Raw genomic sequence first — 24343 nt, 5'->3', positions numbered from 1 at the left:
AAACAAACATCTGAAATTGACAGAGAAACAATTGAAAATATAGTACCAGTTGACATGAGCGAACAATATTTTAATGGAAGTGCAATTTTAGCACGAAGCATCCGCAGGAGAATGCACTAACAATTACATAGTGCCACAAAATGTGTACGGACATTTCACAACCGTGCATTATTAGCACAGAACACATACATGGGGGCGCACAAAACATTATTGTGACAATAATTTACACGAAACATTTCACATAAGTACATTTTTATGCATGGTGCATCTACTACAGGAGGGTGCTCCAACAATGATGCATAGTGCCAACATTTAGCGCAAACTTTTCACAACAGTGCATTATTACCACAAAGCGCATACAGCGATTATATAGTAGCAAGTTGCACTAAACATTTGAACAAAATGCATTTTGTTCAAATGTTAACAGCACAGCACCAAGTTTTGCATAAGTGCACAACAGCACTGACCATTTCACAAAAGTGCATAACAGCTGTGACAATTTTACAAAAGTGCATTGACCATTTCAGGCAGATGGCTAACATGCAGATTTCGCTTTTGTCTGTCTTTCTTTGAAAAGTAGGCATGTTCAAGATCGATGAAGTCATGAGCAATTGGGTTAGATGACAGAAAAGATTCAAAAACGTCAGATTCAGTGTTTTGGGCACTGTTGAACAGGAACATTCTCTCCTGTTCAACAAATGTGGGTTCAATTCAAAAGCAACATTGTCACAGATAGGCTAGTGTTACATTTCTGTAAAGTTTCAAAAACATCTTCCATGTGTTGGTTACTGTTGAATAGAGGCATATTTTCCTGTTCAAAAAATTCTGACACAAATTTTCGCGTAGTTGTGGGTTAAGGTTCGATCTATACCGTCATTCAAACGAGTCGTAGAACCGTCATTGTCACAGATAGTGTTACATTTCTGTTTTACATTCAAACGAGTCGTAGATCAGCCATATCCTTGCCTCTGATCCATGTGTGTGAGGGGAAGTACGTAGCCAAAGGGTCAGTTCTGTTCAAGAGGCAATGATCTGGTGACAGAGGAACAATATTTCAATTCCGTCTGAAGCTCTTCCCGGTTTCTGGAACCATTTTGAAGAGCAGTTATGCTGGTTTTGAGTCGGAGAGAATCACGACTCTTGTTGGAGGTCGAGGGGGGGTCATTGATATAGTGGCATGCTCTTAAGATAACGTAGCCAGCATTTCTGCAGTGAAAATGGACACATCCTTGTTGAGTTTAATTTTTTTAAACTTATTTTGAGGTCAGGAATGACAAAAGCACAGTCAGCTTGGTCATCATTTTTTTGGAGCCGTCAGTAAATATTTGTAGGTGATCTTTGTTATTGTTTGAGATTATTTCTTTTACTATTGATGAGACAAGTACAGGGTTATCTTTTTTTGTTACACCCAGATCATGATCAGGGATGATAATGGGGGATTACATGAACCAAAATGGGAAGGGGTGAATGGGAATGTGGGCCATCCTACCTGGGTTTACCCCCACTTTCTTGAAATATCGGTTGAACATATAGTCTGCTAGTGGGATCGTTGCTTCGTGTATTTTGGGTGTTTTTCTTTTTACATTTAGTCAAGTTTTGACTAAATGTTTTAACATAGAGGGGGAATCGAAACGAGGGTCGTGGTGTATGTGTGTCTGTCTGTCTGTGCGTGTGTGTGTGTAGAGCGATTCAGACCAAACTACTGGACCGATCTTTATGAAATTTGACATGAGAGTTCCTGGGTATGAAATCCCCGAAAAAAAATTTCATTTTTTTGATAAATGTCTTTGATGACGTCATATCCGGCTTTTCGTGAAAGTTGAGGCGGCACTGTCACGCCCTCATTTTTCAACCAAATTGGTTGAAATTTTGGTCAAGTAATTTTTGACGAAGCCCGGACTTCGGTATTGCATTTCAGCGTGGTGGCTTCAAAATTAATTAATGACTTTGGTCATTAAAAATCTGAAAAATCTGTAAAAAAATTTTTTTTTAATAAAACGATCTAAATTTACGTTCATCTTATTCTCCATCATTTTCTGATTCCAAAAACATATAAATATGTTATATTTGGATTAAAAACAAGCTCTGAAAATTAAATATATAAAAATTATTATCAAAATTAAATTGTCGAAATCAATTTAAAAACACTTTCATCTTATTCCTTGTCGGTTCCTGATTCCAAAAACATATAGATATGATATGTTTCGATTAAAAACACGCTCAGAAAGTTAAAACAAAGAGAGGTACAGAAAAGCGTGCTATCCTTCTTAGCGCAACTACTACCCCGCTCTTCTTGTCAATTTCACTGCCTTTGCCATGAGCGGTGGACTGACGATGCTACGAGTATACGGTCTTGCTGAAAAATGGCATTGCGTTCAGTTTCATTCTGTGAGTTCGACAGCTACTTGACTGAATGTTGTATTTTCGCCTTACGCGACTTGTTAGGTTTTGGTAAGAGGCCGAGGTTATTGTGTCGAACTCAGCTGTGAGCTCTTCGTTCACAGCATTGTCAAAAGTACTTGCTCTTGATACGTACTGGGCCGACTTTAGTCTTCTGTCTTCATCGAGGGGCAGCCAGCCAGCCTCTTGATACACTAGTTTGTTTATGGAGTCTTTTGGGAGATCAAAGATGAGTTAGAGTGCAGCCATTTAGGCTCTTAGGCACAATAATAGCAAACTAAAGAAGGGGAAGGAAAACGAAAGGGAGGGTAAAAACCACGCACTTCTTTACTCAAACTTCATAAAACCGACTGTAAAACTAACACCGGCTATTCTCCTTTCTCAATCATTATCAAAATCGATCCTAAAACAAAACAAGTCGCGTAAGGCGAAAATACAACATTTAGTCAAGCTGTCGAACTCACAGAATGAAACTGAACGCAATGCAATTTTTCAGCAAGACCGTATACTCGTAGCATCGCTCGTGGCAAAGGCAGTGGAATTGACAAGAAGAGCGGGGTAGTAGTTGCGCTGAGAAGAATGGCACGCTTTTCTGTACCTCTCTTCGTTTTAACTTTCTGAGCGTGTTTTTAATGCAAACATATCATATCTATATGTTTTTGGAATCAGGAACCGACAAGGAATAAGATGAAAGTGTTTTTAAATTGATTTCGAAAACTTAATTTTGATGAAAAAAAAATAAAAATTATTTATATGTTTTTGAAATCAGAAAATGATGAAGAATAAGATGAACGTACATTTGGATCGTTTTCTACATTTTTTTCTACAATTTTTAGATTTTTAATGACCTTCTTCTTCTACGTTTCCGGCCATACATCTAGATGTCCAGTCCAGTGTTGAGTGCAAATCCTGCAGTCAGCCGCAGTGATGCCGCTGTCCCCCATAAGTCATTAATTAATTTTTAAGCCACCAAGCTGAAATGCAATACCGAGGTCCGGCCTTTGTCGAAGATTGCTTGGCCAAAATTTCAATCAATTTGATTGAAAAATGAGGGTGTGACAGTGTCGCCTCAACTTTTACAAAAAGCCGGATATAACGTCATCAAAGGTATTTTTTTCAAAAGAGAAAAAAAATGTTCGGGGATATCATTCCCAGGAACGCTCATGTAAAATTTCATAAAGATCGGTCTGGTAGTTTGGTCTGAATCGCTCTACACACACACACGCACACACACACACACACACACACACATACACCACGACACTCGTCTCGATTCCCCCGGCTCTATGTTAAAACATTTAGTCAAAACTTGACTAAATGTAAAGAGACATTATGTATTGCATCTAAACACGAGGTGAGTAAAACATTATCAGAAAAGGTAGAGCAAGAGAAATCCCAAAACTCAAATTCGAGTCAATTCAGTTTGTACTGTACGTACTAGAACTACAAGTTGAGAAATTTGCAAGTCCAGTCAGTAGCCACCATCTCGGACGGATGTTTCGGGGAGGGGTGGGTGGGGGGAAGTAGAACAAAGGCCTATCTGTGGTCAGCAACACATGGGAAAACGATTAACTCGGCTAGGGCCCCAAGCAAAAGTGTTGCATGGCAATACAGAAGGAAACTACGATCTGGTTCCACTAACATTGTGAGCTTAGAACTGACCTACTTTCTCTGCTCAACGTACGGGCATTCGGGTAATGCATAGCCTACTCTCCTGTACACCTGACAAGGCTCATATAGAGAAAATAAGAGATACCCCCCAAAAATGTATATGCACTGCATGTTTTTTTACATTTATAAACTGATGATCAGTGTGTGTATTTGTGTGTTCCGTTGTGTGTGCGTGTGTGTGTGTATGTGTGTGTGTGTGTCTGTTCAAGGGGTGTGTGTGTGTGTGTGTGTGTCACTGTGTGCCCGTGTGTGTGTGTATGTGTGACGGTCAGTCAGTGTCAGTCACAGTGTGTGTGTGTGTGTGTGTGTGTGTGTGTGCATGTGTGTGTGCCGTGTGCAGTGACGGTGTGAATGTGTGTGTGTGTATGTGTGTGTGTGTGTGTGTGTGACCGTGCTGAGAGAGAAACTAGAGAGAGAGAGGGAGCCGATAATCGTCTGATTCTGCAGACTCGCCGAGAGGCGGCCGGGGTTCGGCACCAGGCTGATTAAAACGCAGAATAATCCATCAAAACAACACTCTAACATCAAGTTTTAGAAACCAGAAAAACTTATCGTAACTCCATAGGTTTTGTGGTGTTTTGCGCACTGCTGAAACGCGTTTAACACGACGTGAATCGCCGTGCGTTAACGTAGCGAAAACGTCCAAAACGCAGACACCAAAACTCGATGTTTTACCGTGTTTTGCACCCTGCTAAAATCCCAGGGATTTTATTGCGTTACGGCAGTTTTTCTAACTTGATGTGAATCGCACAGGTATAATGCCACAAAATTCAGTTGATTAACTTCATGTTTCATGTTATATGCCACGTTATAGTGCCAAAACGTGACTTTTCGCCCAGTGATAGTTTTTAGGCAGAGAGCACGCACTCCCAAACTCACTCATCACACACACTCTTCACACATGACGTAATAAGTACATGTTAGAAGGCTGCATATTTTGACAGACCTTCCCCGACACATCTCTCTCCACTGAATAAATCCGCAATATAACGTACGGGTATAAACCTTACATTCAATTTTGATTCATACCTTGTATTTATTTTTAACGATTGTATACATACGCAAAAACGTATGGTTTTTTTTTTTATTCATGTTATTGTGTACACGTGTCTTTTTCTTCTATTTTAATTTTCGGTGATATTTTAAACACAAATGATAAGCACACACAAAATTAATCCCGTAACACATCTAAACGTATTATCATCACACTGCTCTATGAACAAAAAGTAAATCAGCTAATTTAAGATTTTACTGCTTAGTCAGTACATAGTAATATGAGTGTGTATTCAAATAACGTGTGGTACCTGCTTTAATTACTGCATTACCAATCACAAACACGTAGCACTAGATGAACCACTGTACATGCGTATAACCAAATGAACTGACCGATGAGTGAATGAATGGAGGAATGAACTCACGAATAAACCATTCAAGAGGACGAATAATTATGTTCTACAGTGTTAAGGTTTACCGTTCCTCTTTTGAAAATCTCGGAGGCTGCTGTGGGCCCGCCAGCAGGGAGGAAGTTTTCGAGGTTTGTTCGTCGACCAGGTCGAAAGAGTACACATGTTCTACGGAGTTGGGAGTGGGGGCTGTCCTGGTGGGGATTTCTGAAGTTAATGTACTGTAGACAGGCACTAACTTTCCGAGGTCTGTTTTGCGAGCTTAGTGATCACAAGGAGCAGGGTCCTCTCCAGAGTTTTGACCTGAGATTGCGGTGTTGGCGATGTCTGATTTCCTGTGACCGTTGACGATCTGTTGGGATCTGTTGCTTCAACTGTGCCGTCCCAAGGAACCGCATGCCCTTCTGAGCTAGAGTTGGCGGTTTTCACGGTTGGGATTTCAGAAGAAGATTCTCTAAGTATGCTGGTGTGATGGTTTGAATCTGTAAATTGAACTTGTCCGTCCCTCAGAGCAAGATGCCTTCCAGCGCTGAAGTCTGACACTTTTGTTAACGTGTTTGAAGCTGCGTCTTTTCTGTGATCGGGTGGAGTGGAAGGGGGAAATAGGCCAGGAAGCATAAATGAGACGCCAAGACAGAGGTTGCGATAACGTGACTTTTACTTAACGTACACCAGAAACAAACAGAAAGTTAACACCAGAAAGTTAACACCAGAAAGTTAACACCAGAAAGTTAACACCAGAAAGTAGACACCAGAAAGTTAACACCAGAAAGCAAACACCAGAACGTAGACACCAGAACGTAGACACCAGAGAGTTAACACCAGAAAGCAGTGTCTGATGACACATGAAAAGAAAAGAAAACATAATATAAGTACATGGCATAACAAGTAAAACGCACCATTCATACCAATGCATCCTAACCATACATACATTCCACAATAAACCTAAACAATACAGCCAAAATCCTGCAGACACAGCATTCTCTGAAAGAGAATCCACAGTGAGTTAAACAACTCCACAACAGCTAATGTCAAGGGAAGTAACCAACATCTTCCCTTAGGCCTAAGCCTTGCATAGGAAAATGCTCTACATAAATTAATCAACTGCATGAACCGCAACTGCAAAATAATTGTTATTATTAAGTATGTTCATCGCCATGAAGACACATCTTCGTCGAGTTGAATAATAACGACAAGAATAAGAAAGATAACTCATGATACGAGTTCATTACCCAAAATATATGTGTCAACCATAATTCCCGTTCATCAATTGTAGGGGTTTCTGCGCCTAAATCGTAAATAGGTAGCTTTACGGGCCAATGGCACTGAGGGCTTAACTTTGGGCTTTTAACCGACTACTACTCAGACTTTACTGATCTCCAGAAATAATATGTGATAAAATGGGGAAAAATGGCAACGATACACATGGGTTACGATACACGCGCGAGTTTTATGTGCTAGACATTATTTAGCCCAGTGGAATGCTAGTACAAAATGTGTATATGTGTTTTCCCCAAACAAAGCCCATTGAACTGGCGGAAAAAGGGACACACCGAAACGTATGAGAACGAGTCTGCCTTACTTGATTCTCTTACGAGTCTTTAATTCACAAGACACTAAAACAACTTTAGAACAACTGGTCATCAAATATTAGAAGTTATTAACGCTCAATTTCAGCGTCAAATCATGAAAGTGATTAGAAACTGATCTAGAAAACACATCTCTCTGATAGATCAAAATGGCGTAAAAATGTACATATATGCAAACATCATAGCATCAAATGAAACATAAGAATAAAGCACAAGGAATGAATAAAACATTTAGTTACTTACAGATTCTCCTCAGTGAGCACACTTGAAACAGTAAACACAAGAGCACGAATTCACAAGTCGCGATAAATTTGGGCAGAGGTTCGACACTTTCACGAGAACAACATATGAGCAGCACACAGCTCACTCGATGATCGGTCTCACTAAACGCGTCTGCTGATCTAGCCTAATGCTCTCCCTTTTAAAGGCTGGTCACTTCCGATACCCTGTGGCGATGCAGAGAGCCGTGTCGGTGTCACGCACCGGAAATATTACGCACACCGGATAAGATTACAACCAGTTACAAAGAAGGGGGGGGGGGGGGGGGTAAGAGACTAAAACCTCCAAGCCACCCTGTCAAAAGAAATGACACCCACTTGACAAAACGCCGTCCAACGATACCCAGACAGTCTGGCGGCACATTACATAACGACCACCTAAATCTGAGATAAGAGGTTAGAAAGGAATCCGGTCAAGAGTCTACCCTACGATAGTAAACACACAATAATCTTAGCGGGAGACACAACTTGGGTCAGGGGAAGATAATAGACAGGGGAGGCAACTGGGTCGGGCAGGAGATAATTACACAAAAAGACTGGATACGCCACTTGACTACATCCCCCCCAGCTCTATACCAACTGCGTCCTCGCAGGTACAGCGCCTCGGGAATAGCTGAAAATGACATCTATGAATCAAACACAAGTTCACCCAAGTGAAACAACAAATAAAATCAGAAACGGTAACGGATGACACTCACAGTCACCCAACCCATTCATACAAGACACAATACAACAGGCAATCAATAATCATAGTGTACACAGTCTCTTAGCAGAACACGAAAAGTCTCACAAATGACACATTGCCCACATGACAGCAGCACATTGTTTTCCTGACTGTTCACAATAGACGGATGGCGGGGTTATGACAGCGGCACACTTATTACTCACACAAATCCGACTGTTCAAAATAAATAAAATCAAGGTAATCCCATGACTGCTCAGAACGACGACAATCTCTGCCGTATACGCTGTGAGCGGCGCACAGGCACAGCAGCAGGAGGATGGACCAGAGGTTCTGGGTCTCTAGCCAGAGGCTGGTCTTGGGCACGTGCTGGAGGTGCCTGTGGATCAGGAACTGGTGCAGGGGCTGCTGGCTGCACCGGAAGAGGCTGGATGGGTGGGGGGAAGACAGGGCGTGCGATGCAGACAGTGCCTCGGTCCGGGAACGTTGGGGTAGCAGGGACTCGGGGTACAGGGGCAAGATTAAGTAACGAATCCCAAAATGAAATCAGCTGAGCGTCGTGTAGCTGCACGGGGACAGGGGTTGTCGCCAGCCGATGCTGTTCCTCTGTCTGACAGCTTTGCTCAAGGAGAGGTTGCGCCGTGATGGATGTTGATTGATGACTCACGCGTTTCTCACTTGGCTGTCTCCATGACAGCAGTTGTTCACCTCTATGACGCTTGGTAGGGCACCTGTTCTGCAGATGCCCGTGGCGGTTGCAAAGCCAACAACGTGGCTTCGCGGATGGTTGCTGTTGACGAGAGGCAGCCGGCGGGCGTTGGTGCTGGGCAGCGCGTAGCTCTGTTGACTTGACGGCGAGTTCGCTAACATTCACCTGCAGTCTGCCTAACTCTGCACCCATCTGTGTATAAACAGCCGTTTGTTGCTTCGCCACCACCTCGAAATCTTCCCTCATCCACCTGAGAGCTTCTGCACGGACTGCCGCAAAAGTGACAGCCTCACGCCCTCTCGCAAAGCGCATGAGGTCCCGTCTCATTGCAGGCAAGAACAGTCCGTGCATGAATCGATCACGAAGTGCAGCATCGGAAACCGTACCGGCAACATCAGCATTCGTCTTCACCTGCAGAGCCTGCAACCTGTGGGCATATGAGAGAATGCCCTCCTCTTGACTCTGGGAGATGCTGTAGAACGACGCTAGTAGAGTGGAAATGCTGGCGTGGTCCCCAAACGTGTCCTGCAGGATGGTCAAGACTAAGTTGGCAGTGGCAGTCGCCTGAGGGGGGTGCAGGTTGATCTCCTTCTTGGCAGGCCCAGCAAGTGACTGGATCAGCCATTCAGCAGCCTCGCCGCCCAGCGCCTCCAGGTTGAAGTGGGCAATGATGCGACGAGCCTCTGTGACGTAGTCGTCTAGCAGACAGCCATCTTTGCTGCTAGTGAAGAGGGGAAGCCTGGGAGGGGAGAACATCTGCCACTGGGGTCTAGGAACCCCGTCGACCGCCATTTTGGATACGCCGAGTACCTCCTACACTGCTACCCCTGCTTTCTGGTGTTAACCTACGGCGTCTCTACTTCCTGAACCCTGCTCCGCAAGCGCCAGATGTGATAGGGTGGAGTGGAAGGGGGAAAATAGGCCAGGAAGCATAAATGAGACGCCAAGACAGAGGTTGCGATAACGTGACTTTTACTTAACGTACACCAGAAACAAACAGAAAGTTAACACCAGAAAGTTAACACCAGAAAGTTAACACCAGAAAGTTAACACCAGAAAGTAGACACCAGAAAGTTAACACCAGAAAGCAGTGTAGATTCTCCTCAGTGAGCACACGTAAAAGGAACAGTAAACACAAGAGCACAGGTTTCGGAATTCAGTTACAACCACACGTCGACCGACACATATGAGCAGCACACAGCTCAGTATTACAAATCGCGTTCTCTCTCTAGTCTAAATGCTCAGTCTTTTAAAGGCTGGCCACTTCCGATTCCCAATAGCCAATAGGGAGGCTACCTAGGTGTCAGACAACGGGGGGCGTCGTCTTAAGATTGCCTGCCAAATGAAAGGGATCGTTAAAGAGGCAGAAATCGTTACAGAGGTGTCACGCACCGGAAATATTACGCACACCGGATAAGGCTCATTATATTACAACCAGTTACAAAGAAGGGGGAGAGGGGTAAGAGACTAAAACCTCCAAGCCACCCTGTCAAAAGAAATGACACCCACTTGACAAAACGCCGTCCAACGATACCCAGACAGTCTGGCGGCACATTACATAACGACCACCTAAATCTGGGATAAGAGGTTAGAAAGGAATCCGGTCAAGAGTCTTCCCTACGATAGTAAACACACAATACTCCTAGCGGGAGACACAACTTGGGTCAGGGGAAGATAATAGACAGGGGAGGCAACTGAGTCGGGCAGGAGATAATTACACAAAAAGACTGGATACGCCACTTGACTACATCCCCCCCAGCTCTATACCAACCTGCGCCCTCGCAGGGAGCAAGTACAACAGGAGCCTAAGATACAACCTGGAGCTGACTTAAACAGATCATCCAAGGTGACATCTAACAGCTCAAACAACAATAATACAGGAAACACAACCTCCCTTGCCAACATATTAGTGAAGGCACGCCCAACTCAGGGATATGACACAAGACAACAAGATGCATTGCAGAAAAGGCAGTCAGGAACCCGCTATTAAGCCAAGAGAACCTGAAACACCATAAAGCTTGTCGTCAGGATCATGGATGCCGCTGACCACTGCTAATCCTGAAATATCCTTAACAACGCCGGAGAACATAACGGCCTGAAACCACCAGCACCCTGGTGTGACAGCAACAATTTGGTACATACAAACAAATACAGATGTAAATTCTAAGTGCTCAAAGAGGGAACCGAACCAAAAGTAAAATGCAAAACCATAAAACATTTTAAGACAATGCAAAATATGAATTTCACAAACTAAACAAAGTGATAGGTTGAAGTGAATCAGTATCAATGTGTGTGAGTCTTTTATCTCACTGATGATCCAGGAATTAGCGAGTCCTTGTCTCACAGTAAATGAGAGAAAATGTTGTTGTGAGTCTGTCTCACAGATGTTAAGGCTAATCTAGCTGGCGAGTCTGTCTCACTTGATTCTCTTACGAGTCTTTAATTCACAAGACACTAAAACAACTTTAGAACAACTGGTCATCAAATATTAGAAGTTATTAACGCTCAATTTCAGCGTCAAATCATGAAAGTGATTAGAAACTGATCTAGAAAACACATCTCTCTGATAGATCAAAATGGCGTAAAAATGTACATATATGCAAACATCATAGCATCAAATGAAACATAAGAATAAAGCACAAGGAATGAATAAAACATTTAGTTACTTACAGATTCTCCTCAGTGAGCACACTTGAAACAGTAAACACAAGAGCACGAATTCACAAGTCGCGATAAATTTGGGCAGAGGTTCGACACTTTCACGAGAACAACATATGAGCAGCACACAGCTCACTCGATGATCGGTCTCACTAAACGCGTCTGCTGATCTAGCCTAATGCTCTCCCTTTTAAAGGCTGGTCACTTCCGATACCCTGTGGCGATGCAGAGAGCCGTGTCGGTGTCACGCACCGGAAATATTACGCACACCGGATAAGATTACAACCAGTTACAAAGAAGGGGGGGGGGGGGGGTAAGAGACTAAAACCTCCAAGCCACCCTGTCAAAAGAAATGACACCCACTTGACAAAACGCCGTCCAACGATACCCAGACAGTCTGGCGGCACATTACATAACGACCACCTAAATCTGAGATAAGAGGTTAGAAAGGAATCCGGTCAAGAGTCTACCCTACGATAGTAAACACACAATAATCTTAGCGGGAGACACAACTTGGGTCAGGGGAAGATAATAGACAGGGGAGGCAACTGGGTCGGGCAGGAGATAATTACACAAAAAGACTGGATACGCCACTTGACTACATTTCCATGACCGAAAACTGCATTGACAGCAGTCTCATCAGCTTTCTTTTTCCAAACTGTACGATTTCCTACAGGCATGGGACGATGAGTTTTCTTGGCTGAAGTTTCCGAAGTGTACGATTTCCTACAGGCATGGGACGATGAGTTTTCTTGGCTGAAGCTTCCGAAGCCAAATCTCTGCAGACAGGGACGATCTGTTTGAAGTTCTGTTAAACCTAACCTGGTTGTCCGCAGAAACTGTTTCTACTCCAGAGAAACTCATTGGAGCTTCCCCTGTAATTGGTTCTGGGGATGACTCTTTGGGGACGGTGACAGTATATCCAGTGTCTGTTTCCTGTCTTTGCTCTTTTGAGGAAGCTGGATCAGTTTTGGAGCTAAGACTTGAAACATCTCCTTCCAATGTGTTCGAGATTGCTCCATGGATACTGACAGACTGTTTGCTGTCCGTCTCCTGAGTTTTGGCATCCAAGGGAGGATGGTTTCTAACTGATCGGCTGGTGGACGCAGCTTTTCCTGTAAATACTTCTGATTCTTCATTTACAGTACCAGTGTGTTTGAGATCTCTCTCGTGAGCCTGGTTGTCCCAGAATGTATGTAGTCCTTCTGGGCCCACGTGTAAGGAGTCTTCAGCGAGCATCTCGGCTTCCTGTTCTTCGAGAGTGTATACGGCTTTCAGGTCTGTCCCTTGAGCCTGGTCATCCCAAGGAGCGGGGTGTCCAAAAGATTCTTCACAGACGGTGTCAGTGTGTTGGGGGTCTGTATCTTGACCTAGGTCAATCCGTGTTACAGACTGTTCTTTGGAGCCAATGTTTCGGGCTTCAAAATTGATCACCTGTTCTTCGGGAACAGAAGCTGTGTGTTTGAGGTCTGTCTCGTGTGCCTGGTCAACCCAAGGTACAGGGCGTGTCGTAGGTTCTTCATTTACGACGACAGTGTGTTTGAGGCCTGAATCTTGACTTTGGTCGTCGCAGGGTGCTGGGATGGCGTTTGAGGCTTCTCCTCTGGGTATCTCTGATTCCTGTTCTCCGGACTCTTGAACGGCAGCTGTCGACTTGAGATGCGTCTCGTGTGCCTGGTCATTCCAAGGATCGGGTTGTCCTTCAGAGCAGTTGCTTGAGGACTCGCTCGTGGTCATCTCCAGCGCTGTTTCGCTTGACTGTGCACCGCCAGAAAGCTGCTGCAGTTCCTGTTGCGACATGTTTGAAACATTCTCGTCTTCGTTTCGTCTTGCTTGAGCTGCCCTACAAGAGAAATCCTCTGAAGGAACTCCAGTGTTCGGGGAACGCGGGAACTGCGTGCCTTGGTTTATCTCCAGCATGTTGACCTTGTTTATGTAGATGTTCGTGGCTGCCTGGCCTTCAGTATTCCCGTTCTCACTTCGACAGACCTGCTGACCTGTGGTTTCTTCTCCTCTGGTCTGCTGCTGATTCTGGCTGTGGTCAATCTGCCTGCCTTGGCTGGTCGAGGGCATGCCGGGGTGAACAGTGTTGGTCTGTGGTGGACATATTGGTGCCGGGTTGTCTACCCTAGGGTTCTCATCCCAGGGATCTGAAAGAAGGATGCTATGTCAGAACATACGGTGATACATATTCGATACGAGGGAAAAAAGGTTTGTAGACGAATTAGAAAATATAAGAACTGTTTAAATGTTTCACAGCATTGACGAGAGAGAGAGAGAGAGAGAGAGAGAGAGAGAGAGAGAGAGAGAGAGAGAGAGAGAGAGAGAGAGAGACAGACAGACAGACAGACAGACAGAGAGAGAGACAGAGAGAGAAAGACAGAGAGAGAGAGAGAGAGACACACACACACACACACACACACACACACACACACACACACACACACACACAGACACAGGTTGGTTTTTGGGTTTAATGTCCCTTCAGCAGATGCTAGCTGCTATTCGAGACCGACACAGACATAGAGACAGACAGACATAGACACAGACAGAGACGTGACGGACATACACACATACAGAGAAAAAGAGACAGACAGACATACAGGTAGACCGACAGGTAGGCCGATAGAAATACTTACTCATGGCTATGTAAAGTTCGTAGTAATGGTCACTGAAAACAGTTTCCAGATTCTCCCACCACGATGGTTTGGGTATGAGGCCTTTTTGAAGGTAATAAAGAAGTTCTCCCACCGCCGATTCCTCAGTGGCTGTGCCTGTCCTTACAAGGATCTGCATCTGTGTCTGAAAAAGGGTTGGAGCTGGTTCGTTTGAAGGCACAATCCTTCCCGTGAAAACAGAAAGTTCGGTTCATCATCTTAGATCTGGCCTAGCTTTTAAATGGTAAAGACCATCCCTCCACTTGGTCACATACCATCCCTCCACTTGGTCACATACCATCCCTCCACTTGGTCACATACCAAAAACCAACGCCCTGACTGCTTTGCTGTGATGAGTAGGAACTTTTTGATGAATTATTCTTTTTTTTAAATGCCGCTGCTTGTTTTTTTTACATAATTAATTCATTTAAAAACTCCCACTGTGGTTAGTATATCATCAAATGGAGGGCTGGTCTTATCCCATGTAAAAGGGCGGGGATGTAGCTCAGTCGGTAGCGCGCTGGATTTGTATCCAGTTGGCCGCTGTCAGCGTGAGTTCGTCCCCACGTTCGGCGAGAGATTTATTTCTCAGAGTCAACTTTGTGTGCAGACTCTCCTCGGTGTCCGAACACCCCCGTGTGTACACGCAAGCACAAGACCAAGTGCGCACGAAAAAGATCCTGTAATCCATGTCAGAGTTCGGTGGGTTATAGAAACACGAAAATACCCAGCATGCTTCCTCCGAAAGCGGCGTATGGCTGCCTAAATGGCGGGGTAAAAACGGTCATACACGTAAAAGCCGTGGGAGTTTCAGCCCATGAACGAACAAACAAACAAACAATCCCATGTAAATGTCAGGACAGATGAGAGATGGAGAGCCAAACAGATTTGACGAGAAGGGGTGTGCCTTTAAACAGTATTGTATTCATTATACACAACTCACATAAAAACAGATTTGACGAGAAGGGGTGTGCCTTTAAACAGTATTGTATTCATTATACACAACTCACATAAAAACAGATTTGACGAGAAGGGGTGTGTCTTTAAACAGTATTATATTCATTATACACAACTCACATAAAAACAGATTTTACGAGAAGGGGTGTGTCTTTAAACAGTATTGTATTCATTATACACAACTCACATACAAATATTTAGCAAGATATTCCCGCCACTGTGTTCATTTTCAGGATTCAGTCAGATAGATGTTTATTTGGGGTCTGTTTTCAAGTGGAAATGTGAACTTGTCTCATGTAAAATTCTGGGTAGTCTTGAGGTGGTGAACAAGTTGGTATGCGCGAGAAGGAACGAATGGTACATTGAAACGAAATGCAAAGGTAAACGACCACAAGCTTGGAGCCTTGAGTGGTGTTTAATTTGGTGACATTTATTGGTTCAGAACCGGCTTTTAGGATGTGTGCTGGTGCATTATCAAAATGTAAAGGTACGTTGGTAAGTGCATATACATATAACTAAATCAATGGTAATTAGAAACACCGTTTCAGTTTTGAAAGATATAAGAAAATACATGAGTCCAAATAGGAATAGGTTTAAATTCGTAGCTGACCATAACCAAAATTGAGAATAATAATTAAATCAATGCTTTAGACAGATAAGGTAATAGAAAAGGTTTAAGAAAATACATGAGTCCACATAGGAATAGCTTTAACATCGCGGCTGACCATAATCAAAATTGAGTATAAAAATATTACTTTAAAAAGAGATGAGTACAAGTACATTTGGCGAATTTATTTGGTGTTTACTCCCACAAAGCATCGGTAGAAGGATATTCAGCGATAGCAAGTATCCACCGTTATTGGGTCAGCATGAGCAAGGTAGAGGTGTTTTATCTTCTACACACAAAACTTTTGCATTTAGTTTGTTTACTCAGCAGTTCTTGTAAAAGCTACACTTACGATTTTTCCAAGAGACACATGCGGTTGCATCTGTGGTGTTAGGTAGCCAAGCTCGATTTTTACAGCCGAGTCGTAGACATTCTGCAGTAGTTTCTTTTTTATCTTGGACTTTTCCGTGAAACTTCTCTGCAACAGTCATTTCAGATTGTTGGACAAAGGTAGTAAAACCAATAAATACAGACACACACACTCACGCGGCACGCACGCACGCACGCACGCACACACACACACACACACACACACACGTGCGCACGCACGCATGCACACGCACGCATGCACACACACAAACTCACCGTCCGTCATTATGTCTGTCTGTCTTTGTTTCTATCTGTCTGTCTGCTTCTTTCTCTATGCCTCTCCCTCTCCCTCTCTCTCCCTCTCTCGGTGCTCTATCTCTCTCTCTCTCTCTATCTCTCCGTGCTCTCTCTCTCTCTCTCTCCGTGCTCTCTCTCTCTCTCTCTCTCTCTCTCTCTCTCTCGTAAAAAAAAAGAAATGATCAAGTTTACCTGCTCAAACTCTTCTCTGGAGCGTGGTACGTCGGTCATCCTCATCGTCAGTCAGCTCTCACAAAAGCAAAATACCCCCGTAGCTGTTCGGCGAGAATAGAAGAAAAAGTTTTCAGAGTAGGGCAGTTGGATAACGCGAATATACGGCTAGCACGTTTTCAACACTGACAGCGCCGAACTCGTCTCAGATTGCGTCATGTGGATCCGATAGTCGATGTGAATCGCTGCGCATGTGTTTTTGACTCCATTCATCTGGTTTTTCCAGTCGCGATTCACCTGTCTTTCCCTTTTGACTTTCAGCCAATGATTGACATGTTGACAGCTGGAGAGCATGCCGTTTGCCTCCAAGACTATTAGTGTATGTATGTATGTCTGTGTGTCTGTGGGAAGCATATCGCACAAAAACAAACAGTAGTGAATATATTTGTATGAAAATTGATATAGGAACGACCCATTCAATGTCGTTTTCCGTTGACTTTGATGTGTTAGCAATCACGTACACCACCACGGATCTGTCCAGACTGAAACATGGAGTAAGAACATCCTTCAACTTAAAAAAAAAAAAAAAATCCCTGCGCCTAGAACTGTACCCACGGAATACGCGCGATATAAGCCTCATATTGATTGATTGATTGATCAACTTAAATACATACACACCACCAACACCAAACGGCCTTGCGTCTTTCTGTGGAGAGTTGGATTTTTGTTTTGTTTATTTAATTTCGTAATTGACACCAATGTCTTCTTCTTCTTCTGCGTTCGTGGGCTGAAACTCCCACGTACACTCGTGTTTTTTTGCACGAGTGGAATTTTACGTGTATGACCGTTTTTTACCCCGCCATTTAGGCAGCCATACGCCGTTTTCGGAGGAAGCATGCTGGGTATTTTCGTGTTTCTATAACCCACCGAACTCTGACATGGATTACAGGATCTTTTTCGTGCGCACTTGGTCTTGTGCTTGCATGTACACACGGGGGTGTTCGACTGAGCTACATCCCCGCCCTGACACCAATGTCAACAAGCATAATTAATTCAGCAAAAACAACATTCCCGCTCCTTACTGGAAGCAGTTAGACGGTTGATTTTGGTACGTTTCCAAGTGGAAAGATTGTTATATGTACTGGTCAGGACAGATTTGTGACTGTGTACATGATCGCTTACACACACACACACACACACACACACACTCACACATATGAACCTCTGCTGCTATAAGAGGTACCACTAGAGTTTTCCCTCGTCTGTTGTAGGTCTGGTATGGCACCTGTCAAATGTGACGAGCAACCATAGCAGCAAGCCGTATTGTTTACAATAGCGCAGAGCGACTGGCTGTCCCAGCGGCTTTACTAAGGGAAAGAAGGGAGAGATCCTAAACGTTGCGGCCTTAGCCGATGTAGGTGACCTACATATGTACAGTTTTAACCTACTTAGTAGTCAACAAATCTTTTGCGCGTTAACTGGGCAACAAAACCAAAACTGACAACCAACTGTTGAGCCTGTATGGTTTGCAGAACAATAAAACTCCAGGACCCGAAACTGAAAGATTTTGAGTTGTGTTTTTATATTTAGCGCCAGTTTGTATCAGTGGACACTGACCTAGAGCTTATATTTAGTTGTAAGCACCGGTTGCGTATTTTGTTGTACAATCACACGTATTTAAAGCAAAATAAACATATGCAGATTCCTGGGTTTTTTTTTAAACCTGCTATACAAACTGCTGCAGTATTTGGTTACTCGCAAGGCAAATAAGTTATGTATACGCAACTAGCTCGAGTTGACTCAGTTGATTCACTGTTTTCCGGTTGAACCGAAAGTCCCAACAACACGTGACGCCGACACAACCGCCGAGCTGAGCTGTTATTTTTGTGGCATCAACATATCTGCCAGAGTAATGCCCACCACAATCACCCCCCCCCCCCCCCCCCCCCCCCCCTCCGCTGTCCGCCTCCTTGTGAGAATGAAATAGACGATAAATAAAGCCAGGCCGCGCGGCGCTAATATCAGTATCATAAGCTTTTTCATCATAGTTCAGTTGTACACCTTTTTAATGCCTTTTCTCACTGAATACTTGTCGTCCAAAAAGGTTAGAAATGTCTTTTCGGCCCGGCAATATTTTGATCGTAGTTCAATAATTAAAACAGTATTAAAGTGACTGAAAAGGGAAAAAGCGGTATCCATCACACGTCAGTCCTAGTTTCGCTTTCATTTTCCAGCTCAACAGTTTTCTTCCTTTTTTTTTTAATTCGATGTACTAGAGAGTAAAAAAAGTGCAAGAAAAAACTAACAATGTTATTTAAAAGTATTAATTACTGCTCTAAATAAAACTTAAAAAGCTCACATCCCTTCGAGATTTAAGTTGCTAGGGGAAACGCAAAATGGCGGCGTCCCGTTTCGACATCGAGATGCGAAGCCGCGTAGAAAACGGAGGAAAAAGTTAAAACTGCAGCTATCCTGGCCCTTCCCGACTTAAAAATAGTTTGTACAAACGACCTGGTTGCTCCAGCAAAGCAAAACGCTGCGGTGTTTTCATGAGCAAGCGGGCTAGCGATGAGAGCGAGCGTAAACAGCCTGTCAATCATCCCGCTGCGGGCGGTGGAGTCCTAGTTCAGTTTGGAGATCATATGCACACACACACACACACACACACACACATACACATACGTTCCTTTCCGCCAAACTGGGTTCCTTGTCAAACTTAGGCAAACTGGGTTCCCCTATTTATAATACATTTACAACTTTCATTTTCAACACACATGTAAAACTATGTCTTGTGGTAGCAGCAATTGAAAACGGAAAGTTGGATTCACTTTTTTAAAGATGTTATTAATGTCTGAAAAACCAGGTTCCTTTGAACAAGTGGGGCTCTGTACACACTCCCTGAACAACCAAAGTGGACAAGTAAGCCCCACGACATTTTGTCGCAGGAGATTATGACTGTTTTCGTTGCTGAAAGTCTGTCCGTTTATTAGCTCCGCCGAATACGTCCGGGAGATTTTGTTTTCGTTCCTGTTACTTTGTTTGGTTATCGCATAACTCGATAAGTTATGGACCGATTTTCGTGAAACTGAATGGATTTTGCTGAAACTTACAAGGTCGTCTTCTGCAGCCTAATGTGTGTCTTAAGCCTGGTTGATGTCGGGATATATTATGAGAGGAAGGGAAGAGTACAGCCCTGTTACGCAGTCTACTGACCAACACTGCAGGTGTCTGTCTTAAGCCTGGTTGGTGCCGGGATATATCATGAGAGGATGCTCAGTATACAACCCTGTCACGTAGTCTCAGACCATATAATCATATTCATTGATCATCATGAAAAGAAGTCTCAGGCTCGGTGTCCCTTAGACTTAGTTAGACCCCCTCCTGGTGACCTCAGCTTTGATTTCCTCTCCATGTATGTGGCCTGGGTTAGTTCTGATCGGGATAGCCAATATTGGTAAATTCAGGACTGAGCACTGTCATTCGAGGGACGTGGTTGCACCATCCAGAATTTGAGGTGGGGAAGGGCGTACGAGGGGAACTCATTGAAGTTGGCTCTGTGACAAAGCAATTAATGTTGTCAATAAGGGACTTAGTAGGTGGTGTCCTGGGTACTTACAATCAGAACAAGCTCAAGTGAACTCCACCAGAGGAGTAGTTTAGTCTACTCAGGTTGATGTCTTCCTGTCGGTTTTATATTGACAGTTCCATGTCAATGCTGAAACTAATCTAGGATAATTGATTTTTGGTATAAATTAAGCTTTCGGGCAGCACTTACAATAAGCAATTGTGAAAAAATATATGGATAAAAACTGTTTAAACCAATGCTGATATTGGGGCTTTGACAGTGTGCGGGGGGATGGCCAGGCATTGGGAGTCGCAGTGAGCAATGCAGGGGTAATGCCACTGGATGACGCAGAGTGAGACCCCCCCCCCCCCCCCACCCACCTGCCCCCATCCTTCACTTTCTCATCAAGCTTGGTTTTTTTTTTTAGCGTATACAATAATTCTCATTCATATATTTTTACATTTAGTCAAGTTTTGATTTAAATTGTTATCATGATTTTGTTGTATTTACAACTAGCATCAAGCTAAACTTAGTTACTAGTTCACACATCAATATCAATTGCTGACAAACAAAAAGTAAAAACGGTCTCTCTGTCACGCTTCCATACAAGAATGAAAAAAAAGCAGAACAATTGTATTAAACATATTTTATTGACCGCTATATGTACATCAAGCAACGAACCAAATATAACAATGTCTTAATTTAACCAAAACTGTCCAAACAGAGGGACAACTGTGATGATCCTTTGAACCATTATAACCTTTTTAGAAATGTTTCAAGCAAGAAACACTGAATAAACTAAAACTGCGCTAATTTTACTTGTAACTACAATAATGACAGAAGTTTTTGAGTGTTAGCACATGTACAGCATTTGACCAAAGTTACCGTGATTTTTGCAATCCTTTTTGAACTTGGACAAACTTTATATAAAAACAAAACAATCTGAAAGATAATTGCAGCCTACGATCCCAAACAAACAAACTCAAAAAGAAATGAGCATTGTTACCTTAAAGTAAAACCAAATCTACAGTGCAGTCTAGCATCAAAATGTATGATGCAGCCGACATCTGTGCTGCATAAGACAAACTCAAATCAAATCATGTTGCTTAAAGTGGGCTCTTAATCAACCAGGAACACGGCACACAGAACATTTTTCTAATTTCAAAGAGCAAACTGTTCCGTGTTCCATGTTCGGTGTTGATTAAGAACCCGCTTTAAGCCTCGCCGACCAGCTGGGGCCATATCAAGGCTATAAGACCAACTCTACAGTGGATCTCACACCAAGTTATTATGCCAACGTTATGTGCATTTAGGTCATCGATAGTTTAAGAAAACAAGTCTCCAATTCTGGAAAGAGATGTCGACACACAAAAATATATCAGGACCATCCAGTTATCGCCTGAACAGAACATACTCTGTAGCCTGACATCAAAATGTAAGAAGCAGCCAAAATCTGTGCTGCATAAGACCAACTGTACAATACACTTCTCACTACAAAAAACCCATCTCACGACCATTTATTTATCGCATAACATCAAACTGTATGGCGCAGCCAAAATCTGTGCTGCATAAGACCAACTCAAATCAAATTGCTTAAAGCGGGCTCTTAATCAACACGGAACACGGCACACAGCATGCACGAACACCGAACATTTTGCTAACTTCAATGAGCAAACTGTTATGTGTCTGGTGTTCCCTGTTGATTAAGAGCCCGCTTTAAGCCTAGCTGACCACTTGGGGCCATATCAAGGCTATAAGACCAACTCTACAGTGAATCTCACACAAAATTGTCATGCCAACATTACACCTAGCTTATGTGCATTCAGCAATCCATAATTGTTCAAGGAAAAAACATATAATACAAATTATATTTGCACATCAATACCATAAAAAGATAAATTGCAGTAGAGTGATTTGGATACAACAATACACCAAGCTGTTGTGTTCAACATCTAATTACAGTTTACACTGATTTAATTGTTTGATCATCATCTTTCTCTTCTCCATTAAGGCGAGACCGGGCAGGCAAAATGAGTTATTTTTGGTCTCATACACCTTTTTGGGGTTGTTGCATTTTTCACACCTTTGAACATCCTGGAATGCATTCAATAATCTGCTTTTGTCATTTTAGACATGTATTCATGTAAATAAAACCATTTTCAAACCGATGTTTTGTTGTTTTTGTCTGTGTTTTATCAAAAAAATCGAAAAAATGGTCAACTTTGGATACTCCGTGCTGGTAAATGTGCGCACATGACATGACCCTTCGCTGTTCAAACTGTGTGGAAATTTCCGTTCTTCAAGATGACGTCATCACCGTTGGGGAATTTCCGTTGACATAGGCACAAAGAGAGAGAATCCGTTCCAACCGAAACCCCGGAATTAATATATGCAAATATATGTAGGTCAAAGGCATTTGGCGCAAGCGCAGTAGACAACTTATCAGTCCCCCGGTGTCAACAAATCCATGACGTTTTCACCGATTCAGCAGCATTTTTCAAAGTTTTGAGCTGCGGAGAACAACCCTAACATTGGAAATGTTCGGCATAGTGGCAAGAAATATCAAAGAAAGATGAACCAGCAGCAGCGAACAGTAGAAGGAAGTAACAACACTCCGAAATGAACCAACATTATCGTATTGAAGCAGACGACATTCTAAGATTCTTGACTCGACGAGGTGGGTTTTGCTTCTTTCTCTTTTCGATCTTGTTTGTTTGACAACGTGATTTATTGCACATTGTTATGTTGTTGTTGTTGTAAGAATGTGTTAGGGTTTGCAGGTAAATGATAAACAGTTTGTGTCTGAAGTATTTTGCGTGTTTCTTGATCCAATTTACTGACCATGCTGCCGTCGCACCCCCCCCCCCCCCCCCCCCCTCCCTCCCTCCCTCCCTCGATCATCTCTGTGATATCGTCTTCACAACCCCTATTTTATTGTTCTTCGCTGGCCAGTCCTTGAGAGCTTACTATGGTGTAACATGTCATCATTATTCTTTGTCTGGGGTCAAACTGAGAAGCAGCATCTGAGCGATGTACGACTGACACAGTTTCTGTTTCTGGTCATTGACCGTAGGAAAATAAGTACCCTACTAGAGAGCGTTCTCTAATTCCAAAGGATTGGTTTACACCAGCATGGCTGACCAACCTATCATTGACAGCAATATTGTTGTCAAATCTTTTCCATTAACTAAGGAATAAAAAAATAGATCCAATTTACTTCACCAAAGAAAAAAAAAGAGTTAAACTAAAGGACTGGGGATGCAACTCATGAATCAAAAGCATAAAGATCACCTGCAAACAGTGCTAGGTTTAGGAAATCTGAAAATGTATACACACACACAGAACACACACACACACACACAAAACAGACAACAGACAAGAAACAAGCAAATACATAGCAAGTGTGATGAAATAAATTAATTTTAAAAGAAAAATATGAAAAGAAAGAAAGAAAGAAAGAAAATAATTCAGCTAGTTTCAGTATTAGTTCCTGTGTGTATGTGATTGTGTGGTTACTCAAATCCCATAGTAAACTTGACATGTAAATTTTGTGATAGGGGCCAATAATGAATGTCTTTTGTGTGTGTGTGTGTGTTCGTCAACCGACATATGTGGGTACGAGCCGCTGAGGTGGTTGTAAGAAAACCCGCCTGGTTCAGTGGTTGGGGGCTGATTGGGATTTCTGATTTACCGGCCTAGCCAAAAAGTTGAGGTACACCCCATGTAACATGGTCATTTGCAAAATAAAGTACAAGCACTTGTTGACGTTTATATTGAGTTAAATTTTGCAGCTTATTACAAACAAAAACCATGGACAGTTGTATCAAATATTAAATCAGTGTTTGTGTATTTATTAGGTTGGAGCAAGGGGAGAGCCAGTCCTCCTGTGGTGGCAGCGAGGAGAAAGATTGACCTGATGGAAAAGTTTGCTAAACCGGAACTACCCTCTTCCACAGCAGAAACATCAGCTTTGCCATCTTCTGACCAACCATAAGAAGATACAGATACTTTGCCATCTTCTGACCCATCACAAGCAGATATGGATACTGGTACTGTGCAACGTCACTCCGCTGACATGTGTTGGGCTTTTGTCAACATTGATCAGCTCAATCTATTGCTGAAAGGTCTATATCCTGTACTGAATGCTTGTCTGATAGCAGTCTGATTATGAAAGAAGGTGATGCATCAGCCCAAGGATTTGCACAGGCCCTGCATCTGGAGTGCATATGAGTGTCCATTCAAGTCTGCAGTTGTTTACTCTTCTCCCGGTGTTTGCAACGCTTCGGGTGGTAAAGTTGCATTTAAAATAATCCGCGTATGACCATGTTGG

At 43.0% G+C, this 24343-nt stretch overlaps 1 protein-coding gene across 1 annotated transcript; it reads right to left on the bottom strand.

Moving 5' to 3' along the window:
- Window positions 1-11135: 11135 nt before the first annotated feature.
- LOC138982782 (uncharacterized) lies at window positions 11136-16783 on the bottom strand. Its single transcript, XM_070356110.1, has 4 exons — window positions 16470-16783; window positions 15964-16089; window positions 14030-14192; window positions 11136-13540 (listed from the first exon to the last, which is right to left on the bottom strand). The coding sequence occupies exons 1-4, from the start codon at window positions 16512-16514 to the stop codon at window positions 12117-12119; spliced, it is 1758 nt and encodes a 585-aa protein (XP_070212211.1). The 5' UTR covers window positions 16515-16783; the 3' UTR covers window positions 11136-12116.
- Between the last annotated feature and the right edge of the window lie 7560 nt (window positions 16784-24343).

Source organism: Littorina saxatilis, linkage group LG12 (assembly GCF_037325665.1).
Source record: "Littorina saxatilis isolate snail1 linkage group LG12, US_GU_Lsax_2.0, whole genome shotgun sequence".
Taxonomy (NCBI): Eukaryota; Metazoa; Mollusca; class Gastropoda; order Littorinimorpha; family Littorinidae; genus Littorina; species Littorina saxatilis.
The sequence above is the reverse complement of the archived record's forward strand: the minus strand, read 5'-3'. Positions and strand labels throughout refer to the sequence as shown.

Coding starts and splice junctions, on each gene's coding strand:
- LOC138982782 (XM_070356110.1), bottom strand. CDS start 16,514: ATGAGGATGACCGACGTACCACGCTCCAGAGAAGAGTTTGAGCAG. Junction 16,090..16,469: donor CCAGAGAAGAGTTTGAGCAG/GTAAACTTGATC, acceptor TGACTGTTGCAG/AGAAGTTTCACGGAAAAGTC. Junction 14,193..15,963: donor ATGTGTCTCTTGGAAAAATC/GTAAGTGTAGCT, acceptor ACCCTTTTTCAG/ACACAGATGCAGATCCTTGT.